Source organism: Gigantopelta aegis, chromosome 9 (assembly GCF_016097555.1).
Source record: "Gigantopelta aegis isolate Gae_Host chromosome 9, Gae_host_genome, whole genome shotgun sequence".
Taxonomy (NCBI): domain Eukaryota; kingdom Metazoa; phylum Mollusca; class Gastropoda; order Neomphalida; family Peltospiridae; genus Gigantopelta; species Gigantopelta aegis.
The window spans coordinates 84,513,405-84,539,725 of NC_054707.1; the positions used below are offsets into that span (position 1 = coordinate 84,513,405).

The following is a 26,321-nucleotide window of genomic DNA, read 5'->3' on the forward strand; positions in this document are numbered from 1 at the left end:
TCCAGAAGGTACAAAATGAAATTAAATAATTTGAAATCATTCACCATGAATATAGTATGCATTAAAAACAAATGTCCCTAGGGGCAGGGCACTAACCGCCCTCATTCCTCTTTATACAATGTCCCATCCTGAAATCTTTTTCACGTTCTTAATTTGCGTTTCTATAATCATTTACTGAGTAATGACTAAAACAGAACCAGGATATTGGATGGCATATATGAAAACAGCACAAAGAACTGAAACCAATCTGTAGTACGGGATCTGGCGCCTGGAAGATTGGATATGTTGCCAGTATATAACAATATCCATACATCAGATCATATTTGAGGTCAGCGCCACGACAAACGTAACAAATCATATATTATAGCCCATGATATATTACAAATAAACCTAACATTACGAAAATCGTCGTTTGTGAATTTTTGCCATTAACTGTTAAACGTCCCGCTACGTCAATAATTCCATCGGATTCAGATTCTACGGGCAAAAGGACCATAACAACAACTTTGAAGAAAAAAGTTCACGTTGCCCAACCCTATTATGGCTCTTCATCTGAAGAGGACATACATGTATTGCTTGAGCAGTACTCTCCGAATGCTTGTTAAAGAATGCGTTTACTGTAGGTAACTGAATGAATGAATGAATGTTTAACGACACCCCAGCACGAAAAATACATATGCTATTGGGTGTCAAACTATGGTACTGTAGGTATCTAGTGAAATGGTCCATCACTTCCGAGACATATATACTGTTGTCCCCCTTTTGTGACTTGTTTACATTAGGTTTTCCGACGTATCCTATTCAGAATCAAAAACTATTATTGATAGTAAATCTTAAGGCAGAGATGAATTTACTTGTAGAATGCAGAAAATTGCATTTTAGGACATCTAGTTTTCAAAGGTTTATAGAAGAGCATATCCCCGAACCGCTCCAGAAACTTTGCTTTGCGCCTTTGGGCTGCGAACCCTAACCACGACATCACCGAGGCCGGTGTGTGCATGTGTGCGAGTGCGTGCGTACGTACGTAGGCTACATACCTACATAATACATAGGCTACATATATACATAGATACATACAGAGCCGGTCTAAGGATCCGCGGGGACTGTAGAACAAATAACAGCGGGGCCCCTTCCCAGGATACATATATATATATTTTTCAAACCCCTCGGGGAGAAGGGAAAAAATTGAGAAAATAAATGTGCACATCACCCCTGTTCAAAGTGCGGGACCCGTAGTACGTGCTACATGTACTTCTAGGATAAACCGGCTTTGACATACATACATACATACATACATACATACATGCATGCACACATACATACATACAACGGCCTCGGTGGTGTCGTGGTTTGGCCATCGCACATAAAGCTGGTAGGTTCAGGGTTCGCAGCCCGGTACCGGCTCTAACCCAGAGCGAGTTTTAACGACTCAATGGGTAGGTGTATGACCACCACACTCTCTTCTCTCTCACGAACCACTAACAGCCCAGATAGTTGAGGTGTGTGTCCAGGACAGCGTGCTTGAATCTTAACTGGATATAAGCACGAAAATAATTTAAAGGAAATACACACACACGTCTATATAAAACTGATTCATCCATTTTGCACCCCCCCCCCCCCTCCAAACACACCTCCACCTCACTTGCCGGTATCTTCCGACATCTATGACTGAATTGGAAGAACCAGCTGCTCGAGTTTCACCGTCTTCTTAGCGTTGAGATATCACACTAAAGGTATATGATTCGAATCCCGTCAGTGGAAGTTGATTTTATTTTCCCCGGAGATGATGTAGGCTACTTGGTGTATTCTTAAAACAAGAATACAATTACAGCCTGGCCAGGATCCATAACAGTTCAACTTCCCCTGGCCCACGTACCTTCACTTAAGCCGAAGATGAAGGGTAGTTCAAATATTCTAAATAAAATTAGTAAATGCAACTCAAATGGCTCATTCCGATGTTACGTTCCTATTCGTTTTTATGCAGTATAAGACTGTTTCTTCGTCGTGTTTGTGTAGGATCATATTTCTATGGTAATGTGCCGTAGCAAATTAATGTACCGGTGTATTGCAAGATGTCTGCGCCCAGGACGAGCTGTCTGATAGTTGTCAGTTCGGCTGTCGAAGGTTTGTACTTTAAGTACAGATGACTTTGGCAAAATTTATTGTTAGCATTATCATAATTGATTTTTATTTTAAACAAAAAGATAGATGATTCTTAAATAAAACGAGACTACCGATAGAGAAGTCGGAGAAGGGGGCGTGGTTCACTGTGACTGTTTAGCCAGAGTACTTTGATCGTAAGAGAGCAAGACGGACGGTGTATGACTGTAGAACCAAGCGGCACGCTCCAACAGGAGGGACCAGTTCTTGAAGATAAAGCTCGACATACGCCGAGTCGAGGGCCCCCGCCCGCTGCCGCCTTCATGATGCACTTGATAATCATAATGTTGATAGCGCGGGCACCGGACGGTCCCTTCTGAGCTTCTCCCACCCCACACCCCAAACCCATTTCTGTCCTGGACGGAGGAGCTGGCATAAGTCGACAACTGCGCCCATTACAGGCGTGTGCAACAACAGTTTGCTCTGAATGTGCACATTGAACCCTATGACCAGACCTGACTGGATTCATTGCATCGCGCTTGTGTTATTAATTTTAAAAAATTTAAAAATAATAATAAACAACTTTAACAAGCCCCCCCCCCCCCCCCCCCCCAGCAAAACAAACTTTGTGTATGGATATTGAAAAGGAAATATTTGACAGAATTACAAAAAAAAAATAAAAAAAATAGTTTATTGAGCAGAGCAAGCTCTGGGTTCACAAAACAAACTTGCGGAAATCATTTTCCAACATCAATGAAAGAAAGTTTGTTTTGTTTAATGACACCACTAGAACACATTGATTATTAATCATCGACTATTGGATGTCAAACATGGTCATTAGTAGCAAGAGATCTTTTATATGTACCATCCCACAGACAGGATAGCACATACATGTACCACAGCCTTTGATATACTAGTCCAGTTGCACTTGCTGGAACAAGAAATAGCCCATAGGCCCACCAATGGGGATCGATCCCAAACCGACTGCGCATCAAGCGAGCACTTTACCACTGGACTACATCCTGCCCTTTAATTATTATTTTTTTTAAATAACACCCAATGATTACATGTACATGAAATGATTTCACCAGATTAAAAGGGTGAAATCTAGCTCAGTGGATTGCTCACCCGAATAGCCAAGGTTCTCTTATAAATTGAAGGTACACACAATGTATATATACAGAATGATAAAAGTATTTGATCTAGATTACTCTGCTGTTTGACAGCTAGACAGACATGTGGTCAGTTATAATGGCTCTCATTGTTTAGAGACAACTAAATAATGAAAACACAGGATTTTTGCCTACTTAATGCAAAACAAATCCTATGTTTGACATTGAATACATTTACATTGATTATTTTTTAGTTTGCTGTCAATACCATTTTCACATATTAATCACTAATAATACACACACACACTATAAAAGAAATGTGACACATCCCCTTTCAACAATGTTTTGGTTCAATACATACAGCTGGCATGTTTCTCCCTGTAATGTGTGTATTAGTTATTAATATGTGAAATATGTGTTATTGGCAAACTCAAAAGTTATCAATATTTAAAAGGCATAAATAAAATATAATATTAATACGTTAAACAGGATAAATATTGTATTAGTGTGGAAATCTTTGCCTGTAGATGTGGTATAGGTAAAATTCCTGTTTTCGTTATAGAGTTATCACTGATGGCAGAGAGGTATTATAATTGTCCAATATCCATCTATCCAGGCTTGAAATGGTAGGAAGTGAAAAGCGAAAAACCGTACTTCACCTGCTAAAACCATTAAAGCACACGAGATAAAGCACGAGATATATGGCAGATCATGTTTCAAGAGGCAGATCCTCTAAAGTACATAGATCTCCGAGGTTCTAATTTCCCACATCCCTCACTTTACTCCAGTCTTACTTCCAGCAGGCCATACGTTTCTTAGCAGGCTATACATGTACATGTATTTCTGTTTTCTTGTCCCAACCAATACCCCACAATTGGTATATCAAAAGTCCTGGTATGTGCTGTCTTGTCTGGGAAAGTGATATAAAAGAACAAAGATATATCGGGTTACTTCATGGCTAACATTTTTGGCATTAACAGCTCTTAAAATAGTGGAAAAATAGAACAGGTGTCCTCTGACACTATATGTGAAAATTGGCTAATAATATATGGCCTGGTGGTGTCGTTAAAAACTTACTTACCGTAAAAGGAAATTTACCATCTGTGTTTACAATTCACAATTGGCAAATTTGCCGAGTGGCAGAGCAAGCCTACCTGACTTTCTATACGTCACTACACAGCTGGCGTTCTACATGTCACGACACTCTTGATGTTCTGTCAGTACACAGCTGACTTTCCATATGTCACTACACAGCTGACTTTCTATATGTCACTACACAGCTGACTTTCTATATGTCACTACACAGCTGATGTTCTGTCACTATATGCTGCTGACTTTCTATGTCACTATACAGCTGACTTTCTATATGTCACTACACAGCTGACATTCTATATGTAGCTATACAGCTGATGTTCTGTCATTACACAGTTGATTTTCTATATAATAGTATATGTCATTACACAGCTGACTTTCTATATGTCACTGCACAGCTGACGTTCTGTATGTCACTACACAGCTGATGTTCTGTATGTCACTACACAGCTGATGTTCTATATGTCACTACACAGCTGATGTTTTGTCATTACACAGTAGACTTTCTATGTCACTACACAGCTGACATTCTATATGTCACTACACAGTTGACTTTTTATATGTCACTACACAGCTGACTTTCCATATGTCACTACACAGCTGACATTCTGTCATTACACGGCTGACTTTCTATGTCACTACACAGCTGACATTCTATATGCCACTACACAGCTGACTTTCCATATGTCACTACACAGCTGACATTCTATGTCACTACACAGCTGACTTTCTATACGTCACTACACAGCTGGCGTTCTACATGTCACTCTTGATGTTCTGTCAGTACACAGATGACTTTCCATATGTCATTACACAGCTGACTTTCTATATGTCACTACACAGCTGACTTTCTATATTCACTACACAGCTGATGTTTTGTCACTATATGCAGCTGACTTTCTATGTCACTATACAGCTGACTTTCTATATGTCACTACACGGCTGACATTCTATATGTAGCTACACAGCTGATGTTTTGTCATTACACAGTTGATTTTCTATATAATAGTATATGTCATTACACAGCTGACTTTTTATGTCACTACACAGCTGACTTTCTATATCATAGTATATGTCATTACACAGCTACAGGTAGGGAAAATTATACACATTATGCAACTATATTCAATAGTATTTTTTCTTTTAACCAAAAAGTAATTTAATGCAGGATTTTCGGGATTTCTAAAAATAAAATTGAGTTTAAAATAAGTTTAAAGTTAACATCCCAGCCTGTGATTTTAGAAATAAACATGATAAATAAATATTTGTTTTTCAGGAGTGTCAGCACAGTCATTTATACAAGCCTACACTCTAGCCAGCTCAAACTTCTCAATCCAGCTAGCATCTCCAGGGGTAAGTCTGTTCACATGTTACTGTTTTACACTGTCGGTCATTTATACAAGCCTACACTCTAGCCAGCTCAAACTTCTCAATCCAGCTAGCATCTCCAGGGGTAAGTCTGTTCACATGTTACTGTTTTACACTGTCGGTCATTTATACAAGCCTACACTCTAGCCAGCTCAAACTTCTCAATCCAGCTAGCATCTCCAGGGGTAAGTCTGTTCACATGTTACTGTTTTACACTGTCGGTCATTTATACAAGCCTACACTCTAGCCAGCTCAAACTTCTCAATCCAGCTAGCATCTCCAGGGGTAAGTCTGTTCACATGTTACTGTTTTACACTGTCGGTCATTTATACAAGCCTACACTCTAGCCAGCTCAAACTTCTCAATCCAGCTAGCATCTCCAGGGGTAAGTCTGTTCACATGTTACTGTTTTACACTGTCGGTCATTTATACAAGCCTACACTCTAGCCAGCTCAAACTTCTCAATCCAGCTAGCATCTCCAGGGGTAAGTCTGTTCACATGTTACTGTTTTACACTGTCGGTCATTTATACAAGCCTACACTCTAGCCAGCTCAAACTTCTCAATCCAGCTAGCATCTCCAGGGGTAAGTCTGTTCACATGTTACTGTTTTACACTATCGGTCATTTATACAAGCCTACACTCTAGCCAGCTCAAACTTCTCAATCCAGCTAGCATCTCCAGGGGTAAGTCTGTTCACATGTTACTGTTTTACACTATCGGTCATTTATACAAGCCTACACTCTAGCCAGCTCAAACTTCTCAATCCAGCTAGCATCTCCAGGGGTAAGTCTGTTCACATGTTACTGTTTTACACTGTCGGTCATTTATACAAGCCTACACTCTAGCCAGCTCAAACTTCTCAATCGAGCTAGCATCTCCTGGGGTAAGTCTGTTCACATGTTACTGTTTTACACTATCGGTCATTTATACAAGCCTACACTCTAGCCAGCTCAAACTTCTCAATCCAGCTAGCATCTCCAGGGGTAAGTCTGTTCACATGTTACTGTTTTACACTATCGGTCATTTATACAAGCCTACACTCTAGCCAGCTCAAACTTCTCAATCCAGCTAGCATCTCCAGGGGTAAGTCTGTTCACATGTTACTGTTTTACACTATCGGTCATTTATACAAGCCTACACTCTAGCCAGCTCAAACTTCTCAATCCAGCTAGCATCTCCAGGGGTAAGTCTGTTCACATGTTACTGTTTTACACTATCGGTCATTTATACAAGCCTACACTCTAGCCAGCTCAAACTTCTCAATCCAGCTAGCATCTCCAGGGGTAAGTCTGTTCACATGTTACTGTTTTACACTATCGGTCATTTATACAAGCCTACACTCTAGCCAGCTCAAACTTCTCAATCCAGCTAGCATATCCAGGGGTAAGTCTGTTCACATGTTACTGTTTTACACTGTCGGTCATTTATACAAGCCTACACTCTAGCCAGCTCAAACTTCTCAATCGAGCTAGCATCTCCTGGGGTAAGTCTGTTCACATGTTACTGTTTTACACTGTCGGTCATTTATACAAGCCTACACTCTAGCCAGCTCAAACTTCTCAATCGAGCTAGCATCTCCAGGGGTAAGTCTGTTCACATGTTACTGTTTTACACTGTCGGTCATTTATACAAGCCTACACTCTAGCCAGCTCAAACTTCTCAATCCAGCTAGCATCTCCAGGGGTAAGTCTGTTCACATGTTACTGTTTTACACTGTCGGTCATTTATACAAGCCTACACTCTAGCCAGCTCAAACTTCTCAATCCAGCTAGCATCTCCAGGGGTAAGTCTGTTCACATGTTACTGTTTTACACTGTCGGTCATTTATACAAGCCTACACTCTAGCCAGCTCAAACTTCTCAATCCAGCTAGCATCTCCAGGGGTAAGTCTGTTCACATGTTACTGTTTTACACTGTCGGTCATTTATACAAGCCTACACTCTAGCCAGCTCAAACTTCTCAATCCAGCTAGCATCTCCAGGGGTAAGTCTGTTCACATGTTACTGTTTTACACTGTCGGTCATTTATACAAGCCTACACTCTAGCCAGCTCAAACTTCTCAATCGAGCTAGCATCTCCAGGGGTAAGTCTGTTCACATGTTACTGTTTTACACTGTCGGTCATTTATACAAGCCTACACTCTAGCCAGCTCAAACTTCTCAATCCAGCTAGCATCTCCAGGGGTAAGTCTGTTCACATGTTACTGTTTTACACTATCGGTCATTTATACAAGCCTACACTCTAGCCAGCTCAAACTTCTCAATCGAGCTAGCATCTCCAGGGGTAAGTCTGTTCACATGTTACTGTTTTACACTGTCGGTCATTTATACAAGCCTACACTCTAGCCAGCTCAAACTTCTCAATCCAGCTAGCATCTCCAGGGGTAAGTCTGTTCACACGTTACTGTTTTACACTATCGGTCATTTATACAAGCCTACACTCTAGCCAGCTCAAACTTCTCAATCCAGCTAGCATCTCCAGGGGTAAGTCTGTTCACATGTTACTGTTTTACACTGTCGGTCATTTATACAAGCCTACACTCTAGCCAGCTCAAACTTCTCAATCCAGCTAGCATCTCCAGGGGTAAGTCTGTTCACATGTTACTGTTTTACACTGTCGGTCATTTATACAAGCCTACACTCTAGCCAGCTCAAACTTCTCAATCCAGCTAGCATCTCCAGGGGTAAGTCTGTTCACATGTTACTGTTTTACACTGTCGGTCATTTATACAAGCCTACACTCTAGCCAGCTCAAACTTCTCAATCCAGCTAGCATCTCCAGGGGTAAGTCTGTTCACATGTTACTGTTTTACACTGTCGGTCATTTATACAAGCCTACACTCTAGCCAGCTCAAACTTCTCAATCCAGCTAGCATCTCCAGGGGTAAGTCTGTCACTGGCTGTCCAGAGACCGGACCCGGGATGGACATGCCTGAAACCTTAGTGGTATAGGGGCATGTTAAAAATACTCAAAGTCAAGTCTAGCCAGCTCAAACTTCTCAATCCAGGGTCAAGTCTGTTCACAGAGGCAAGTCTGTTCACAGAGGCAAGTCTGTTCACAGAGGCAAGTCTGTTCACATGTCAGTCAAGGAAATCTTGTTTTAAAACATGTTCATGTGAAGAGAAAACAAAAATGATAAAACAGTAAATGTAGTTTTTTACTGGGTTATAATAAATGACCATCATTTATGTGAAAAGATGACTTGATCTTCTCATTACTCGCAACTATATGATATCCTCTAGCCAGGTTAACAAGTTGAAGCAAGCTGCACACATTATACCTGTATACAGATATGTGCCTGTGTTTATAATACCTGTATCAGATATGTGCCTGTGTTTCTAAAATCTGTATACAGATACATCAGTATTCTCCAGACTTCATAACCTCTACTGACTGCGACACGTCAGTATTCTCCAGACTTCATAACCTCTACTGACTGCGACACGTCAGTATCCTCCAGACTTCATAACCTCTACTGACTGCGACACGTCAGTATCCTCCAGACTTCATAACCTCTACTGGCTACGACACGTCAGTATCCTCCAGACTTCATAACCTCTACTGACTGCGACACGTCAGTATCCTCCAGACTTCATAACCTCTACTGGCTGCGACACGTCAGTATCCTCCAGACTTCATAACCTCTACTGACTGCGACACGTCAGTATCCTCCAGACTTCATAACCTCTACTAGCTGCGACACATCAGTATCCTCCAGACTTCATAACCTCTACTGACTGCGACACGTCAGTATTCCTGTCAGTTAGAGTGAAACATGTCTAATTTACATCTCTTGTTTCAGGGTCGTCAAGTTGAGTATGTTCAGCAGGATGACAACAATCGGCGTTGGTTTAACGAGTTCCGCTCGAAGGCAAGCTCAACACCGATTGGACTAGAAGCTATTGATCGTAATCAGTCTCTTGCAATCTGAACTTTATTTATATGTCTCCATACGTTACTTTACAATAGATATAGAACTTTGTTTGTATGTCTCCATACGTCACTTTACAATAGATATAGAACTTTGTTTGTATGTCTCCATACGTCACTTTACAATAGATATAGAACTTTATTTATATGTCTCCATACGTCACTTTACAATAGATATAGAACTTTGTTTACAATAGATATATAAGTTTGTTTATGTCTCCATACATGACTTTACAATAGATATAAAACTTTATTTATATGTCTCCATATGTCACTTTACAATAGATATAGAAGTTTGTTTATATGTCTCCGTACGTCACTTTACAATAAATATAGAACTTTATTATATGTCTCCATACGTCACTTTACAATAGATATAGAACTTTGTTTATATGTCTCCGTACGTCACTTTACAATAGATATAGAACTTTATTTATATGTCTCCGTACGTCACTTTACAATAGATATAGAACTTTATTTGTATGTCTCCGTACGTCACTTTACAATAGATATAGAACTTTACTTATATGTCTCCGTACGTCACTTTACAATAGATATAGAACTTTATTTATATGTCTCCATACCTGACTTTACAATAGATATAGAACTTTGTTTATATGTCTCCGTACGTCACTTTACAATAGATATAGAACTTTGTTTATATATCTCCCTACGTCACTTTACAATAGATATAGAACTTTGTTTATATGTCTCCGTACGTCACTTTACAATAGATATAGAACTTTGTTTATATATCTCCCTACGTCACTTTACAATAGTTATAGAACTTTATTTGTATGTCTCCGTACGTCACTTTACAGTAGATATAGAACTTTGTTTGTATGTCTCCGTACGTCACTTTACAGTAGATATAGAACTTTATTTGTATGTCTCCGTACGTCACTTTACAGTAGATATAGAACTTTGTTTGTATGTCTCCGTACGTCACTTTACAATAGATATAGAACTTTGTTTATATATCTCCCTACGTCACTTTACAATAGTTATAGAACTTTGTTTATATGTCTCCGTACGTCACTTTACAGTAGATATAGAACTTTGTTTGTATGTCTCCGTACGTCACTTTACAGTAGATATAGAACTTTGTTTGTATGTCTCCGTACGTCACTTTACAGTAGATATAGAACTTTGTTTGTATGTCTCCATACGTCACTTTACAATAGATATAGAACTTTGTTTATATATCTCCCTACGTCACTTTACAATAGTTATAGAACTTTGTTTATATGTCTCCGTACGTCACTTTACAATAGATATAGAACTTTGTTTATATGTCTCCATACGTCACTTTACAATAGATATAGAACTTTGTTTATATGTCTCCATACGTCACTTTACAATAGATATAGAACTTTGTTTATATGTCTCCGTACGTCACTTTACAATAGATATAGAACTTTGTTTATATGTCTCCATACGTCACTTTACAATAGATATAGAACTTTGTTTATATGTCTCCGTACGTCACTTTACAGTAGATATAGAACTTTGTTTATATGTCTCCATACGTCACTTTACAGTAGATATAGAACTTTATTTATATGTCTCCGTACGTCACTTTACAGTAGATATAGAACTTTATTTATATGTCTCCATACGTCACTTTACAATAGATGTAGATTTTATTTGTAGGTCTCGATACGTCACTTTAAAATAGATATAGAACTTTATTTATATGTCTCCGTACATGACTTTACAATAGATATAGAACTTTATTTGTAGGTCTCCATACGTCACTTTACAATAGATATAGAACTTTATTTATATGTCTCCGTACATTACTTTACAATAGATATAGAACTTTGTTTATATGTCTCCATATGTCACTTTACAATAGATATAGAACTTTATTTACATGTCTCCATACGTCAAACCAGCCTCGGTGGCGTCGTGGCAGGCCATCGGTCTACAGGCTGGTAGGTACTGGGTTCGGATCCCAGTCGAGGCATGGGATTTTTAATCGAGATACCGACTCCAAACCCTGAGTGAGTGTTCCGCAAGGCTCAATGGGTAGGTGTAAACCACTTGCACCGACCAGTGATCCACAACTGGTTCAACAAAGGCCATGGTTTGTGCTATCCTGCCTGTGGGAAGCGCAAATAAAAGATCCCTTGCTGCCTGTCGTAAAAAGAGTAGCCTATGTGGCGACAGCGGGTTTCCTCTAAAAACAGTGTCAGAATGACCATATGTTTGACGTCCAATAGCCGATGATAAGATAAAAAATCAATGTGCTCTAGCGACGTCGTTAAATAAAACAAACTTTACTTTACCATACGTCACTTTACAATAGATATAGAACTTTGTTTATATGTCTCCATACGTCACTTTACAATAGATATAGAACTTTATTTATATGTCTCCATACGTCACTTTACAATAGATATAGAACTTTGTTTACATGTCTCCATACGTCACTTTACAATAGATATAGAACTTTATTTGTAGGTCTCCATACGTTACTTTACAATACATATAGAACTTTATTTGTAGGTCTCCATACGTTACTTTACAGTAGATATAGAACTTTATTTGTAGGTCTCCATACGTTACTTTACAATAGATATAGAACTTAATTTGTAGGTCTCCATACGTTACTTTACAATAGATATAGAACTTTATTTGTAGGTCTCCATACGTTACTTTACAATAGATATAGAACTTTATTTGTATGTCTATATGTGTCAGCAAATACAAACATATACATATTATTGCTGTTCATGGAAGATCAATTGTACCAGTAGCTACTAATCACCAGTCCTACTCTGTGTAACTACGTTTTATGTTAATATTAATTTATACTTCTATAATTACCACTTCTATAATTACCACTGATTCACTGATGCATCTCCACAAATCACAGATATTTGTATTATAGGAATTTTAAAAGTAAATCTGAATGGATATTAGCAAATTATTTTCATCTCTAGATTAGAATCTGGGTATTTTTCTGGAAATTGTTGTTAAATGTTCTGCCCCTTATTTTTACAAATAATAATGTTTTCAGGATCTTACTTTTCTCTCTCTGTTTTTGCCCAGCAAACCGATATTCAGCTCTCCTTATCCCAGCAGCCCAGGGTGCGGTTCATGATCTCAGTAGTAACAAAGACCTCGGCCAGATCGTGGAACATTTTGTGAAGGAAAAAAGTAAGACAAAGTCTGATAGCATCTTCACCCAAAAGTATAATCAGAAATTGACATCAAACATGCATTTCATTTTACTTACAAGCGGGACCTAGCCCAGTGGTAAACCCGTCAGTGGGCACATTGGAGTATTTCTCCTTCCAACATGTGCTATCCTATCTGTGGCATGGTGCATATAAAAGATCCCTTGCTACTAATGAAAAAATATAGCAGGTTTCATCTCTAAGACTATATGTCAAAACTACAAAATATTTGACAGCCAATAGCCGATGATTAATAAATCAATGTGCTATAATGGTGTAATTTTACCCATATTTTTGAGTGTTGTTTACTGTCACCCTTACTGTTCTTGGAGAGTGTGTGCGTGGTTGGAATGGGAGTTGCTGGTCTGTGTGGAGTTATTCACTGTCACCCTTACTGTTCTTGGAGAGTGTGTGCGTGGTTGGAATGGGAGTTGCTGGTCTGTGTGGAGTTATTCACTGTCACCCTTACTGTTCATGTACAGCCTGTGTGTGCGGTTGGAATGGGAGTTGCTGGTCTCTGTGGAGTTGTTCACCGTCACCCTTACTGTTCATGTAGAGCCTGTGTGCGCGGTTGGAATGGGAGTTGCTGGTCTCTGTGGAGTTGTTCACTGTCACCCTTACTGTTCTTGCAGAGCCTGTGTGTGCGGTTGGAATGGGAGTTGCTGGTCTGTGTAGAGTTGTTCACTGTCACCCTTACTGTTTTTGTAGAGCCTGTGTGTGCAATTGGAATGGGAGTAGCTGGTCTGTGTGCAGCTCGCACAGAAGATGGCAAGGGCTGGCATCTGGAAGACTACAGTTTAACTGCTGTACGTTTACACCTCATCATAATGTGGAGCACAGCCAAATACATGTAGACACACCCTTACACCACCCAAACACCACTCCATGATACAAATACATGTAGACGCACCCTTACCCCACCCAAACACCACCCCATGATACAAATACATGTAGACGCACCCTTACCCCACCCCATGATACAAATACATGTAGACGCACCCTTACCCCACCCAAACACCACCCCATGATACAAATACATGTAGACGCACCCTTACCCCACCCCATGATACAAATACATGTAGACGCACCCTTACCCCACCCAAACACCACCCCATGATACAAATACATGTAGACGCACCCTTACCCCACCCAAACACCACCCCATGATACAAATACATGTAGACGCACCCTTACCCCACCCCATGATACAAATACATGTAGACGCACCCTTACCCCACCCAAACACCACCCCATGATACAAATACATGTAGACGCACCCTTACCCCACCCAAACACCACCCCATGATACAAATACATGTAGACGCACCCTTACCCCACCCCATGATACAAATATATGTAGACGCACCCTTACCCCACCCAAACACCACCCCATGATACAAATACATGTAGACGCACCCTTACCCCACCCAAACACCACCCCATGATACAAATACATGTAGACGCACCCTTACCCCACCCCATGATACAAATACATGTAGACGCACCCTTACCCCACCCCATGATACAAATACATGAAGACGCACCCTTACCCCACCCCATGATACAAATACATGTAGACGCACCCTTACCCCACCCACACACCACCCCATGATACAAATACATGTAGACGCACCCTTACCCCACCCCATGATACAAATATATGTAGACGCACCCTTACCCCACCCAAACACCACCCCATGATACAAATACATGTAGACGCACCCTTACCCCACCCAAACACCACCCCATGATACAAATAAATGTAGACGCACCCTTACCCCACCCCATGATACAAATACATGTAGACGCACCCTTACCCCACCCAAACACCACCCCATGATACAAATACATGTAGACGCACCCTTACCCCACCAAAACACCACCCCATGATACAAATACATGTAGACGCACCCTTACCCCAACCAAACACCACCCCATGATACAAATACATGTAGACGCACTCTTACCCCACCCAAACACCACCCCATGATACAAATACATGTACACACATCCTTACCCCACCCTGTAATGCAGTAATTACCAAGTCTCAGGGCTTGAAATAATCAGTTGTCTGGTTGCCAGTTGTGACCATATCAGTTGATGCCTGAAGAAAATAAAGAGTCAGTCACCTTTGGCTTCTAACCTTGGTTTGGTAACTAAAAGTCTGGTGACCCTGATGAATATTATATTGAGAAATTCCTCCTCTTGTTCTTGTATGAATTAAGTTAAGATTTTTATTCTTGATCCATCTGCTTTCCTCTTTATATGAGACTACAACTGGTCATAGTTCGCAGTAGCATTTATAGTCAGAGAAATTAACTATACAGACTGACTACCAATGTAATGTGAATTTTTTTAATTTAAAATTGTTTTAACAGAAATGAAATTGTATAGCCTAAAGATGACAAAAGGAGTAAATAATTGATCAGAGGCTGTGATAAAATAAGGAACAAAAACTAATCAATCTTATTTAAGTAAATACCACATGGTTGGGATCATGTTGTTGAATTTTAAAACTGCATTTACATTAACATGTGAAACAAGAATGCAGCGCAATTTTAAAAAAGATATTTTGGCCAGAAAATAATGAAGGACATGTTTGCTGAAAATGTTTCAGCTTGATTTGTAAAACAGATTTTAATTAACGATAATTTTAAAAGAAATACTGATATACGTATGTAAATGATAAACAGCCTAACTCGTGTCAGTGTTTCAAAAAGTCACGAAATAGTAAAATACATAGATTTCTGGTTTAATCCTGTTTTCAGGACTAATTAACAAGAATGCGTAGTGTGTGAAATGTCCAGCCACCATTTATAAATGTGTGAATGATTTGTTTTCCAATTGCAATTTCAGCCATCAGTATTCGAGCTTGCTCGAGAGCCTGAGTTTGCGACACTTCCCATCATACTGGAAGACTTCATCAAGGATCACGGTGCTAGATATAATCGTAAGTTAAATGCTGTGAAGAAAGAAAGAGAACCTTGTCATAAGCAGATGCAGGTAGTGCATTGACCACCACCCACCCCACTCCTTATCATAAGCTTCAGACGCAGGTAGTGCACTGCCCACCCCACTCCTTATCATCAGCTTCAGACGCAGGTAGTGCACTGACCACCCCACTCCTTATCATAAGCTTCAGATGCAGGTAGTGCACTGCCCACCCCACTCCTTATCATCAGCTTCAGACGCAGGTAGTGCACCGACCACCGCACTCCTTATCATCAGCTTCAGACGCAGGTAGTACACCGACCACCGCACTCCTTATCATCAGCTTCAGACGCAGGTAGTGCACTGACCACCGCCCACCCCACTCCTTATCATCAGCTTCAGACGCAGGTAGTGCACCGACCACTGCCCACCCTACTCCCGCCACCCCCAACTCTGAAGGTGAGGTCGCCAGATTGTGTTAGTAACTCAGTTTGAATGGTAAATTAGTGGAACCAGTCCTTCCATTTGCTGGCATTTTCTCAAAGCTGGGTGTATGGGGGTGGGATGTAACTCTGTGAGCCTGTATGGGTGTCGGATATACACCAAATGCAGGCTTTTGTTTTTAAAAAACTAACGAAAGTAAACAAAAAATGTTAGGGTGTCTTGTCAACCAATTAAATAAAAAGTTTGTTTTTAATGTTCACCACTAGAGAACATTAATTTATTAATCATCAGCTATTGGATGTCAAACATTTGGTGACCGACATGTAATCCGTGAAAACCCATTAAAATTCTCTTAGCAGCAAGCGATCTTTTATATGAACTCTCCCATAGTCCTGGGAAAAAACAAATACCATGGTGTTAGATATACCCATTGTAGGACACTGGTTGGGATGGGAAAAAACTAATACCATGGTGTTAGATATACCCATTGTAGGACACTGGTTGGGATGGGAAAAAACAAATACCATGGGTGTTAGATATACCCATTGTAGGACACTGGTTGGGATGGGAAAAAACAAATACCATGGGTGTTAGATATACCCATTGTAGGACACTGGTATGGGAAAAAACAAATACCATGGGTGTTAGATATACCCATTGTAGGACACTGGTTGGGATGGGAAAAAACAAATACCATGGTGTTAGATATACCCATTGTAGGACACTGGTTGGGATGGGAAAAAACTACGAGAGGAGATTTTATTTTTGACCCAAGGACTCGAGGAAACCAGTTTAAATTGATTAATTTGTTTGTTTTCTGCAGGAAGTGAAGCGGATGCAGTCCATGTTATTGTGGACCGCCATATGATCACTGCTCAAAACACACAGTCAACATTGACGGCCGTGCAGAATCTTATACTCATGTGCAGCCAAAAGTAGGTAGACTGTGACGTGGTGACCGTGTTGTGGACCATGTTGTGGACGTCGGGCTGTGGAGCACTGACCCCACCACGTCTGCCTGCTGCTAGATGCTTTCATGTTTGCTATTGTCTTCTACCTGATGTTTGCTATTGTCTTCTACCTGATGTTGGTAAAATAAGTCTTCTCAATCCTTTGCTGCTGGTGGGAGTATCTTAATACCTAGTTAAAAATTAAATTTGAAATAATCTTTTAAAAATTGTAAACTGACATAAATGCCATTTTTTAACATTTCAGAAAATTCTATATTTAAATAAAAAAGACAATTTTTTTCAGCATTTCAAATAAAATCTATATATCAAACATAAATAAAGATTACTGTTCAGCATTTCATCAAATCCAGTTTATTTGTGAAAATTATTTTATGCACTAAAAGCTGAAATTTGATAATAAAAAAAAGTTTTAAAGACCCCATCCTTGATGGCAGGTTCACCAACCATAGGCATACGTATGGGCTCCCATTTTATGTAGGGGATTAGGCTGGCTTTTGTCCCAATTAAAAAAAATTACCAAATGTTGATAACATTTATTCATATTAGCTTTACTGCCAAACAGGTATATAGGGTTGCAAACGTATCACTACGGGGTTTTGCATGGATTACAACCAACTTTGAGGGTTGAATGATGGAAATACATGATAAAAAGACATTTCGCCCAAATATCTGTATCATTTTTGCCCAAATTTGAGGTTTTGCTCCAGCACTAGGGGACTAGGGGAAGGGGGGGGGGGGGGGGGGGCAGTTTCCTCATATGTCACCAACATGCTTTCCTCTCACCAAACAACACACTTTCCTCTGACCAAACAACACGCTTTCCTCTTATCAAACAACACACTTTCCTGTCACCAAACAACACGCTATCCTCTTATCAAAGACGCTTTCCTCTGACCAAACAACATGCTTTCCTCTCACCAAACAACACTTTCCTCTGACCTGACAACATGCTTTCCTCTGACCTGACAACACGCTTTCCTCTCACCAAACAACACACTTTCCTCTGACTTGACAACACACTTTCCTCTTTCCTCTCACCAAACAACACCTCTCACCAAACAACACGCTTTCCTCTCACCAAACAACACACTATCCTCTTATCAAAAAACACGCTTTCCTGTCACCAAACAACACGCTATCCTCTTATCAAACAACACCACACTTTCCTCTCACCAAACAACACACTTTCCTCTCACCAAACAACACGCTTTCCTCTGACCTGACAACATGCTTTCCTGTCACCAAACAACACACTTTCCTCTGACCTGACAACATGCTTTCGTCTGACCTAACAACACGCTTTCCTCTGACCTTTTCCTCTAACCTGACAACACGCTTTCCTCTGACCTGACAACACGCTTTCCTCTGACCAGACAACACGCTTTCCTCTGACCAGACAACACACTTTCCTCTGACCTGACAACACGCTTTCCTCTGACCAAACAACACACTTTCCTCTCACCAAACAACATGCTTTCCTCTCACCAAACAACACACTTTCCTCTGACCTGACAACACGCTTTCCTCTGACCTGACAACACGCTATCCTTCACGATATCCTCTCACCAAACAGAACATGCTTTCCTCCTGCTGTTTTAACACTGTTGTTGATGTTTTTGTGATGCCACTTTACAAACATTACTAGAGATGAAAGTGACAATGGACAATCAAAAAAATGTTAGTCTTTAAAAGTAGAGAGTCGCTTTGAATGTTTCATTAATTAATAAAAGCAAGAACTGTTTTTAAGTGGCACCAAAATCCAGAAAAGAGAATCATTCAGTGCTAGAGGTTATCTTGCTAGTAGACAGATGGTAGAGCTGCAGTCGCTGCCAACCTTGCTAGTGGACGGAGGGTAGAGCTTCAGTTGCTGCCATCCTTGCTAGTAGACAGATGGTAGAGCTGCAGTCGCTGCCAACCTTGCTAGTGGACGGAGGGTAGAGCTGCAGTCGCTGCCATCCTTGCTAGTAGACAGATGGTAGAGCTGCAGTCACTGCCATCCTTGCTAGTGGATGGAGGGTAGAGCTGCAGTCGCTGCCATCCTTGCTAGTAGACAAATGGTAGAGCTGCAGTCGCTGCCAACCTTGCTAGTGGACGGAGGGTAGAGCTGCAGTCGCTGCCATCCTTGCTAGTAGACAGATGGTAGAGCTGCAGTCGCTGCCAACCTTGCTAGTGGATGGATGGTAGAGCTGTGGTCGCTGCCATCCTTGCTAGTGGGCGGAGGGTAGAGCTGCAATCGCTGCCATCCTTACTAGTGGGCGGAAGGTACGGAGGGTAGAGCTGCAGTCGCTGCCATCCTTGCTAGTGGGCGGAGGGTAGAGCTGCAGTCGCTGCCATCCTTGATAGTGGACGGAGGGTAGAACTGCCATCCTTGCTAGTGGATAGAGGATAGAGCTGCAGTCATTGCCATCCTTGCTAGTGGATGATACGATAAAATACGACAGCATGACCATACAGTTAGGGGTGCAACAATATGACAGTATCACCATACAGTTAGGGGTGCAACAATACAATAGCGTGACCATACGGTACGGGGTGTAACAATACAGTTAGGGGTGTAACAATACAACAGCGTGACCACACAGTAAGGGTGTAACAATACAATAGCATGACCACAGTAAGGGGTGTAACAATACAACAGCATGACCATACAGTAAGGGGTGTAACAATACAACAGCGTGACCACGCAGTTAGGGGTGTAACAATACAACAGCGTGACCAATGCAGTAAGGGGTGTAACAATACAACAGCGTGACCACGCAGTAAGGGGTGTAACAATACAACAGCGTGACCAAGCAGTTAGGGGTGTAACAATACAACAGCGTGACCACACAGTAAGGGGTGTAACAATACAACAGCGTGACCAGTTAGGGGTGTAACAATACAACAGCGTGACCACACAGTTAGGGGTGTAACAATACAACAGCGTGACCATAAAGTTAGGGGTGTAACAATACAACAGCATGATCATACAGTTAGGGGTGTAACAATACAATAGTGTGACCACACAGTAAGGAGTGTAACAATACAATAGCGTGACCACACAGTAAGGGGTGTAACAATACAACAGCGTCAGCACACAGTAAGGGGTGTAACAATACAACAGCGTGACCACAGTAAGGGTGTAACAATACAATAGCGTGACCACACAGTAATGGGTGTAACAATACAACAGCGTAACCACACAGTTAGGGGTGTAACAATAAAACAGCGTGACCACAAAGTAAGGGGTGTAACAATACAACAGCATGACCACACAGTTAGGGGTGTAACAATACAACAGCGTGACCACACAGTTAGGGGTGTAACAATACAACAGCGTGACCACACAGTTAGGGGTGTAACAATACAACAGTGTGGGTGTAACAATACAATTGCGTGACCTCACAGTAAGGGGTGTAACAATACAACAGCGTGACCACACAGTAAGGGGTGTAACAATACAACAGCGTGACCACACAGTAAGGGGTGTAACAATACAACAGCGTGACCACACAGTAAGGGGTGTAACAATACAACAGCGTGACCACACAGTAAGGGGTGTTACAATACAATAGTGTGACCACACAGTAAGGGGTGTAACAATACAACAGCGTGACCACACAGTTAGGGGTGTAACAATACAACAGCGTGACCACACAGTAAGGGGTGTAACAATACAACAGCGTGACCACACAGTAAGGGGTGTAACAATACAACAGCGTGACCACACAGTAAGGGGTGTAACAATACAACAGCGTGACCACACAGTAAGGGGTGTAACAATACAACAGCGTGACCACACAGTAAGGGGTGTAACAATACAACAGCGTGACCACACAGTTAGGGGTGTAACAATACAACAGCGTGACCATAAAGTTAGGGGTGTAACAATACAACAGCATGATCATACAGTTAGGGGTGTAACAATACAATAGTGTGACCACACAGAAAGGGGTGTAACAATACAATAGCGTGACCACACAGTAAGGGGTGTAACAATACAACAGCGTGACCATAGTTAGGGGTGTAACAATACAACAGCGTGACCACACAGTAATGGGTGTAACAATACAACAGCGTGACCACACAGTAAGGGGTGTAACAATACAATAGTGTGACCACACAGTTAGGGGTGTAACAATACAACAGCGTGGGTGTAACAATACAACAGCGTGACCACACAGTTAGGGGTGTAACAATACAACAGCATGGGTGTAACAATACAACAGCGTGACCACACAGTAAGGGGTGTAACAACAGCGTGACCATAGTTAGGGGTGTAACAATACAACAGCGTGACCACACAGTAATGGGTGTAACAATACAACAGCGTGACCACACAGTAAGGGGTGTAACAATACAATAGTGTGACCACACAGTAAGGGGTGTAACAATACAACAGCGTGACCACACAGTAAGGGGTGTAACAATACAACAGCGTGACCATAGTTAGGGGTGTAACAATACAACAGCGTGACCACACAGTTAGGGGTGTAACAATACAACAGCATGACCACACAGTAAGGGGTGTAACAATACAACAGCGTGACCACACAGTAAGGGGTGTAACAATACAACAGCGTGACCACACAGTAAGGGGTGTAACAATACAACAGCGTGACCACACAGTAAGGGGTGTTACAATACAACAGCTTGACCACACAGTAAGGGGTGTAACAATACAACAGCGTGACCACACAGTTAGGGGTGTAACAATACAACAGCGTGACCACACAGTTAGGGGTGTAACAATACAACAGCGTGACCACACAGTAAGGGGTGTAACAATACAACAGCGTGACCACACAGTAAGGGGTGTAACAATACAATAGCGTGACCACACAGTATGGGGTGTTACAATACAACAGCGTGACCACACAGTAAGGGGTGTAACAATACAACAGCGTGACCACACAGTTAGGGGTGTAACAATACAACAGCGTGACCACACAGTAAGGGGTGTAACAATACAACAGCGTGACCACACAGTAAGGGGTGTAACAATACAACAGCGTGACCACACAGTAAGGGGTGTAACAATACAACAGCGTGACCACACAGTAAGGGGTATAACAATACAACAGCGTGACCACACAGTAAGGGGTGTAACAATACAACAGCGTGACCAGTTAGGGGTGTAACAATACAACAGCGTGACCACACAGTTAGGGGTGTAACAATACAACAGCGTGACCATAAAGTTAGGGGTGTAACAATACAACAGCATGATCATACAGTTAGGGGTGTAACAATACAATAGTGTGACCACACAGAAAGGGGTGTAACAATACAATAGCGTGACCACACAGTAAGGGGTGTAACAATACAACAGCGTGACCATAGTTAGGGGTGTAACAATACAACAGCGTGACCACACAGTAATGGGTGTAACAATACAACAGCGTGACCACACAGTAAGGGGTGTAACAATACAATAGTGTGACCACACAGTTAGGGGTGTAACAATACAACAGCGTGGGTGTAACAATACAACAGCGTGACCACACAGTTAGGGGTGTAACAATACAACAGCGTGGGTGTAACAATACAACAGCGTGACCACACAGTAAGGGGTGTAACAACAGCGTGACCATAGTTAGGGGTGTAACTATACAACAGCGTGACCACACAGTAATGGGTGTAACAATACAACAGCGTGACCACACAGTAAGGGGTGTAACAATACAATAGTGTGACCACACAGTAAGGGGTGTAACAATACAATAGTGTGACCACACAGTAAGGGGTGTAACAATACAATAGCGTGACCACACAGTAAGGGGTGTAACAATACAACAGCGTGACCACACAGTAAGGGGTGTAACAATACAACAGCGTGACCATAGTTAGGGGTGTAACAATACAACAGCGTGACCACACAGTTAGGGGTGTAACAATACAACAGCGTGACCACACAGTAAGGGGTGTAACAATACAACAGCGTGACCACACAGTAAGGGGTGTAACAATACAATAGTGTGACCACACAGTAAGGGGTGTTACAATACAACAGCGTGACCACACAGTAAGGGGTGTAACAATACAACAGCGTGACCACACAGTTAGGGGTGTAACAATACAACAGCGTGACCACACAGTTAGGGGTGTAACAATACAACAGCGTGACCACACAGTAAGGGGTGTAACAATACAACAGCGTGACCACACAGTAAGGGGTGTAACAATACAACAGCGTGACCACACAGTTAGGGGTGTAACAATACAATAGTGTGACCACACAGTAAGGGGTGTAACAATACAATAGTGTGACCACACAGTAAGGGGTGTTACAATACAAAAGCGTGACCACACAGTAAGGGGTGTAACAATACAACAGCATGACCACAGTTAGGGGTGTAACAATACAACAGCGTGACCACACAGTAAGGGGTGTAACAATACAACAGCGTGACCACACAGTAAGGGGTGTAACAATACAACAATGTGACCATACAGTTAGGGGTGTAACAATACAATAGTGTGACCATACAGTTAGGGGTGTAACAATACAATAGTGTGACCACACAGTAAGGGGTGTAACAATACAATAGTGTGACCAAACGGTTAGGGGTGTAACAATACAATAGCGTGACCACACAGTAAGGGGTGTAACAATACAACAGCATGACCACACAGTAAGGGGTGTAACAATACAACAGCGTGACCATAGTTAGGGGTGTGACCACACAGTAAGGGGTGTAACAATACAATAGTGTGACCATACGGTTAGGGGTGTAACAATACAATAGTGTGACCACACAGTAAGGGGTGTAACAATACAATAGCGTGACCACACAGTAAGGGGTGTAACAATACAGTACATATCAGCCATATCCACGTCATGATCAATATGTATCGAGATATAAGATCTGTAAGACAGTAAGGCTACCTTTTCTTTAGCACGGTCATTGCTGCAGTACTAGCTGCTTAGTGTTTCTACCCACGCGACTTGCACATTACACTTTAGCCGTTCATAAAATGTGCTGCCTTCCATGTGACGTCATTAATTAAGCCTCCATGTTTCTTTTGGGTAATCAAGCGTAATCTCACAAATGAGGTCATTTCAAGCATTCCCCTTACAGTTCAAGCCACAGCTGCAAATAAAGAGATACGTGGTCACACGCCTAGCATTCATGTCAGTGGAAAGACATCAATGTAAGTCAAATGATTCCATGTTTACCACCTGGCGACAGAGATTTTTTTTTTTTTTTTAACAACACCATTCTACAGACAGGATAGCACATACCTCGGTCTTTGATATACCAGTCGTGGTGCACTGGCTGGAATGAGAAATAGCCCAATGGGACCACCGACGGGGATCAATCCCAAACCTATCGCGCATCAAGCAAGCGGTTTACCACTGGGCTACGTCCCGTTCCGGCAACAGAGATAGCTGCAGTTAGAACTGCACAGAGATAGCTGCACAGTTAGAACTGCACAGAGATAGCTGCACAGTTAGAACTGCACCAATGGAATGGTAGCCTAATGCTAAAATGTTGATCTAGAAAATAAAATACAAACATTGAAAACAAATTGAATTTTTGTGAAGCATCGTTTTGAAAAGAGAATATTAGAAATGTCATGTTAATTTTTGTTTTTTAATTAATTTGGTTTGGGGATTGTATCGAAACCAGTGTTATTTTGTAACGTATACATGTATTTCGTATGTAAATAAAAGCTATTATTGTTAATATTGCAGGCAGTCTAAAGCAGCCGGAAACAAGTATTTGTGATATTTTGTGTTGCTACAGGATCGTCTTGTTAGATTTTCACAAATGTGGAGAACAATATAACCAAGTATTCATGCCAAACAATTGAGGAAAAACAATTGTGTCACTGTGTACAGTGATATTAAAAGTCACTGAATATTCAAATTTTTTGTTGCAATTTATTTTTAATTATGTTTTGCTTTTCACACTTTGTTATCAGTTATGATTGGGCATTGAGTATTTTTATACTGTGATCTACACACACTCTGGTGTGGTATTATAATACAGTATTCACAAATGTGCCAAGAGTATTTTTTTAGGAAGGCTTCTAACAAAAATAAAATATACGATACAAATCCAAGTTTATTTACTGAAATCTCAAAAGGTATCATATCAGGGTATTCAGTTTAATTACTTATGGCAGTTTCGTGGTTTTATTCTTAAACCGGATACATTTTTATTATCCCCTCATGAGTCTTTTTTAAACCGGATACATTTTTTTCGTTTTGTATCTCACCGACCCTTTTCCTTTCTCTCCTTTGAATTCCATCTAATTTTTTCCCGATCTGGCAGCTCCTCCCATCTTTTAACTTCTTTCACGGTCCACCTCCACATCCCAGTCCTTGTCTCTCCAACTGACACGTTTGCCACACACCTGCCGTTTTCCATCAGCTTTAGCTGTGGGCGTAATCTGACCACTTCAGAGTGTGTTCAGTAGTTACTGCTGGCACTTTAACCACCTACATTCCCCTCCTACTGGCGGTCATTAGTGCCATGGGTCTGACCAGCTTAATTAGTGGCAGAGCATGAGGATGCAGGTGGGTGCAGGGAAGTACATAGACTGCACCCATGGATGAAGTTGGGTGCAGGGAAGTACATAGACTGCACCCATGGATGAAGTTGAGATAGGTGTGGATAGCTCAGAAGACCGAGTCGGAGGATATTGACAGACACGGTCGAAACAGACTGAAATCGTGGGAGATTTTAGGGTTTTGGGGGTATGTTCCCCGAAAAGTTTTCAAATAAATATGCTTTAGTTTGTGGATGATGAATTAAAACGTCATTAAAAATAACACTTCAAACAGGTGGGAGGGGAATATATGACTCCCAAAATAACAACCTGTTAATCATGATGACTCCCAGTTTTCAGATACTAGGTAGAATGCTGTATTCATAAAATGTAACATACAGTAATAGGATGATGCAATGACTCCTATTTTTTTAATGCTACATGTAGGTAAAATGCTGTATTCATGATATTTAACATACAGTAATAGGATGGTGCAATGACTCCTATTTTTCTAATGCTACATGTAGGTAAAATGCTGTATTCATGAAATTTAACATACAGTAATAGGATGGTGCAATGACTCCTATTTTTCTAATGCTACATGTAGGTAAAATGCTGTATTCATGAAATTTAACATACAGTAATAGGATGGTGCAATGACTCCTATTTTTCTTATGCTACATGTAGGTAAAATGCTGTATTCATGAA

The 26,321-nt window shown here is 41.1% G+C and overlaps 1 protein-coding gene across 1 annotated transcript; it reads left to right on the top strand.

The window, feature by feature from the left end:
• Positions 1 to 2,034: 2,034 nt before the first annotated feature.
• On the top strand, positions 2,035 to 24,988 carry LOC121381043 (glutamine amidotransferase-like class 1 domain-containing protein 1). Its single transcript, XM_041510123.1, has 8 exons — positions 2,035 to 2,124; positions 5,581 to 5,657; positions 9,477 to 9,582; positions 12,662 to 12,769; positions 13,498 to 13,595; positions 15,646 to 15,739; positions 16,988 to 17,099; positions 24,814 to 24,988. Exons 1-8 carry the CDS (start codon positions 2,073 to 2,075, stop codon positions 24,845 to 24,847), a joined length of 681 nt encoding a protein of 226 aa, XP_041366057.1. The 5' UTR covers positions 2,035 to 2,072; the 3' UTR covers positions 24,848 to 24,988.
• Positions 24,989 to 26,321: the final 1,333 nt, after the last annotated feature.